The sequence below is a fragment of the Microtus ochrogaster genome, unplaced genomic scaffold (genome assembly GCF_000317375.1).
Source record: "Microtus ochrogaster isolate Prairie Vole_2 unplaced genomic scaffold, MicOch1.0 UNK22, whole genome shotgun sequence".
Taxonomy (NCBI): Eukaryota; Metazoa; Chordata; class Mammalia; order Rodentia; family Cricetidae; genus Microtus; species Microtus ochrogaster.
In genome coordinates this window covers 191,770-196,441 of record NW_004949120.1, presented here as the reverse complement: position 1 = coordinate 196,441, position 4,672 = coordinate 191,770, and the positions used below count along the sequence as shown (strand labels likewise).

The 4,672-nt window shown below is 42.5% G+C and overlaps 1 protein-coding gene across 2 annotated transcripts in view; it reads left to right on the top strand.

Moving 5' to 3' along the window:
- Positions 1-279: 279 nt before the first annotated feature.
- Positions 280-4,672, top strand: part of Pnpt1 (polyribonucleotide nucleotidyltransferase 1) — a 40,330-nt gene continuing 35,937 nt past the window's right edge. For both annotated transcript variants that reach the window (XM_005367721.3, XM_005367722.3), the window contains exons 1-3: positions 280-459; positions 3,001-3,061; positions 3,852-3,926. In XM_005367721.3, coding sequence (XP_005367778.1) covers positions 290-459; positions 3,001-3,061; positions 3,852-3,926 — 306 coding nt within the window. In that variant the 5' untranslated portion in view covers positions 280-289. The remainder of the gene's footprint in view (positions 460-3,000; positions 3,062-3,851; positions 3,927-4,672) is intronic.

The window sequence follows — 4,672 nt, the reverse complement described above, 5'->3', positions numbered from 1 at the left end:
AGAGAGAGAGAGAGAGAGAGAGAGAGAGAGAGAGAGAGAGAGAGAGAGGGAGAGAGAGAGAATTAAGGGATTTCTTCAATTCTGTGTAATTTTCACTGGTGAGGGCAGAAAAAAGAGAAAAAAGCTGAACAAAACGCATTCAGCTGGGTTGAGTCTCTAGGATCTCCGCAGGAACCAAGGCTCACTTCCTGGGCGGAGTTCAGGCTCCCCAGAAACGGAACCGCGTCAGGCCCCGCCCACCCGCAGGCTGGCCAATGAGGCGCCGCTCGGACCGCGCGCGCGGGGTGTCATGGCGGCCTGCAGGCAGTGCTGCTCGTATCTGAGGCTCCGGCCGCCGGGCTGCGGTCCCCTCGGTCCCCTCGGCCGGCCCGGGCGGAGTCGGCCGCTCACCTATTTGCAGGCGCGAGCGCTGTGGAGCAGCACCGGGTCCCGAACGGTGGCCGTGGACCTGGGCCACAGGTAAGGAACTGCGTGAGTTCGCGGACTTTTCACGCGGGGTCCGGTCCAGACAGCCTTGGTAGCCAAATACCCAGGGTGGAACTCCAGCAGGCTGAATCTCTGTCAACCTCTCTACTCCAACCTAAGCTCGAGATTTCCTTTTCCGGATTTGAAGTCTGTCTTCCCGGTGCTTCCCCCTTTCCACGCTGCCCGCTGTCCGCTGCATCTTGACCCAGCCCCTAACTGTGGTGGACTTCCTTCTCAGTGCCCATGACAACCTTCCTCTGTGTTTCCCGAGATCTCGGGCTCTGAATGGGAAACCTGCCACCTCAAGGTAACCCGTTGTCAGTGTGTGCCCAGGTCAGTTCTCCCAAAAACGAGGCCAGTGTGAGCCAAAGTGGGAAGGGACCGTCGTTTTGTTGAATACCGGTTATATGATGTATACAGCCCTGTTAAACCTCTAGTAAGGTTCTGTTGCCTTCATTTTGTTGTTGAGACAACAGAGGGTCAAAAAAAGTAAATTTCTCAAAATTAACAAAACTAAGACATCTCAGACAGGCGCACCCGCTAAAGAGAGAGACAGACAGATTCCCCAGTTTCAAATCCTAGAGGCCATATATGTAGTATGTGTGGGTCCTCTATGTGTTTGGAGATCTTTTATACATACAGTATTGAAAAGTAAATTGGTAAGAGGCAAAGTGAACAACAACAACAAAACAGCGTAAATTTAGTAGTTTTCTTGCAAGCAACCGAAAGTCCACGTTCCTGAAACATAATCATCCTGTCTTTCTACATTATCAGAATTCACTGAGTAACAATAAATTCACACACTATGCCAGTTCTCTTAGCTGAAATTTGCCAAGCAGTTCGAGTTTACCTTGATCCGTGCAGGCTGTTGCAAACATGGTTTCTTTTATCCCACTGGTAGTAGTCACCAATACCAACTCTCAGATTACACATGACACCCCACACAGGAATAATAACTTGTGTGTGTAACTATGTCGGTTACAGGGTGACTGCAGAAACTGATGCTGTATAGTTCAAAGTGCTGAAAAAGACTTACTAGACCAAAGGCAAAGAGCTAAGACCGGTAGACTACTGCTGGTAGTCTCAGCGGGACACCTGCTGGAGGCCCATAGGGCAAAGCCATAGAGGGAGTTCAGCTGAAGAGTGGACGGTCACAGCTGAGTCCAGATGGGTGGACATAGATGTGTAGGCCTACAACACTTTGAGCAGGGCATGCCAGCCAGCTCAGCGGAAGCCTTAGGAACAGTCCCTTCTTTGCCGATGAGACGGCAGATCAGTGTTCACTAGTGGTGTTAGATGTCCTTCTCTGGGGTCCAGGTAAGAGTGTTGCACCCTTCGTTGGTTGGCTGAGTTTGATGAGTTCCTGGCCCTGTTTTTTTCTTATACACTTTTTAATATACCCATGTGTTCATATATATGTGTGTGTACATAGATATATATACATATATGTATGTATATATATATATATATATATATATATATATATATATATATATATATGTTCTCAATATATTTGGTAAGTTTATAGGTCATACGTTTTTACTTCTAGAAATGAGTTATTTACCCAGCTGTGCCTAATGGACAGTTCTAGACATGAGCTGGTGTCTACTTGAAAAAGATAGATCTTGCCTATGTATTTGGACTTTTGATGTTACATCAAAAAAGACAGTGTCTAATACAAGTTTATGGACATTTATTCCTGCTGTTTTTTCCAAAGAGCTTTAAATTTTTGCTCTAAAAGAGCGATCCCTAAAAGGAACCGTGTTTGGGTTTTTATTTTTGTATGGAGTATGTGGCTATCCATCCATCTCCATACTTTTACTGAAAAAGATTATTCTTCTACCATTAAACTGTCTTGACACTACTGCTGAACATGAAAGTCAATATTAGTAGTGTTATTATTTATTTTTTTGCTTTTTTGTCTTTTTGTTTTTTTTGGTTTTTCGAGACAGGGTTTCTCTGTATCTTTGGTGCCTGTCCCGGAACTAGCTCTTGTAGACCAGGCTGGCTATTTATTTTTTAAGTTAGCATTCAAAATACTGTTATTTATCAGAAGATAAAAGTCCTTTACTATTTTTAACATAGCATGCAAAATACTGTTATATATCAGAACATGAAAGTCTTTGTAGTCAGTATTCAAAGTATATATTTTTTTCCAGAAAGTAATGGAGGAATTTTAAAGTATTTTAATTAGGGAAGAGAAGAATCCGTGTGTTAGTTTACACAGCAGTGTGTCATGAGATGGGCAGCCATAGTTCGGAGTCTTTTTCTCCTGGCCATGCTTTCCCATCCTCCAGGGGAGTCCTTTGCCTTGGTTTCCATCATCTTTAAGCTGCACTTGGGTCTCCTTTGTGCTTTTGATGATCACAAATCCTGTATACTTTGGCGCTTCTTTTTCCCTGAAGTGGGGATGGGGACTTAGATTGGGAGCCTTTTGGGTTTTGTTGTTGTTGTCTTTTTTTTTTTTTTAGCTTCTCTCAATTATTTTTTACTAAGCTGAGACTTGTACTGTACTAAATTTTTATTTTTAAACAGAAAATTAGAAATATCCTCTGGAAAACTGGCAAGATTTGCAGATGGCTGTGCAGTGGTACAGGTAAGGAACTAGTCTGTTCTAAAGTCATAGTGGCTGATGTCTTAGTACAATGGTACTAAGACATCATATGGTACTGGGAACTAGTTAAGATACCACTATGTGTCATAACCATGCTAGCCCAGCAAAGTCAGTTGGACATAGAAAATGACCTTTAAGATCACTTCCAAACTTTGGGCTTTTCTGTACTCTGTTAATAAAATCTATTATGCTTTTTTCTAAAAAAAAAAAAAAAAAAAAAAAAATGGACCCCTGATGATGTCGTGGCTGCGGACGTCCCACAGAGGAGTTCGAGAGGCGACTGGTCTACAAGAGCTAGTTCCAGGACCGGAACCAAAAAACCCTGTCTCGAAATTAAAAAAAAAAAAAAAAAAAAAAGTTTTTTTATTATGCCTTTCATAGTAGTTCTTGAAAATTTTTCTTTATTGTCTAAATTTCCTCATAAAGAGTAAAATACGACTCAGTTCATTGATGCAACTAAGCTACTGGCCATTTCTCCATGTGAAAACTTCCATGAGTACTCTAATACTGGTCACGGTCAGATAGAAAGCGATGTTTCATATCGCTGCACTGATATGAAATAAGAGATCTTCCATCCAGCCAGGCACGGTGCAAGCACTCAGAAGTCCAGCGCTCTGGACTTCTGTAAGCAGAAGTCGGTGGATCTCCTACAGGGCTACATAATGAGGTATTGTTTCAAGAGAGAGAGGAAACGAGTTTTTATAGAGTTTGCTGTTTACACATTAATGTCTGATTTCAAAAAAGATTACTAATATTTTTGTATCTGTTCAAGTCAGGCGACACAGCAGTGATGGTCACAGCAGTCAGTAAAACAAAGCCTTCACCCTCCCAGTTCATGCCCCTGCTGGTAAGTATTCACTTATCTGAGCCTCCAGTATAGTGTAAATGTCGGATTTGTAATACCATGTCAAGTGTCTGCAGTTAGACTGTACAACAAAGGGATTCCCTTAGATGTTTGAGACTGAGGATGTGAACTGATGGCCAAGTGTGCTGAGCTCGGTGGAGGTGTGTGAGCACGTTGTTGTTGTACGTTGTTGTTAAAGAAGCAAAGATGCATTGTCTCTGTGGGTTTTCTTCCAGTTTGAGTGTGCAGCTATATATTAAGTGAAAAATTAATTAGGACTTTTGTGTTTTCCTTTTTTTTTCTTTTTTCTTTTTGGTTTTGGTTTTTTTGAGACAGGGTTTCTATGTGTAAGAGCCCTGGCTGTCCTGTCCTGGAACTTGCTCTGTAGACCAGACTGGCCTTAGATTTGCCGCTTCTGCCTCCCGAGTGCTGGGATTAAAGGCATGTACCACCAATGCCTAGCTTGTGGGTTTTTTTTTTTTTAAATGTATTAGCAGAAAGCAATTATGTCTCACAGGGTTGGTACGCAAAGTTGGAAGGGGCACTATTTGGCTGGGTCAAGGCAAGCTACTGTAGAAAGCAGCAAGACTCAGCAGTCACCTGACTGCTAAGTGAAGGACTTTTCTTTTTCATCAATTGAAACATTCTATACATCCTGAGTGAGGTAAGCCAGACCCAAAAAGAAGAACATGTACTCACTCATATTTGGTTTCTAGCCATAAATAAAGGACAGTGAGCTTATAATTCGC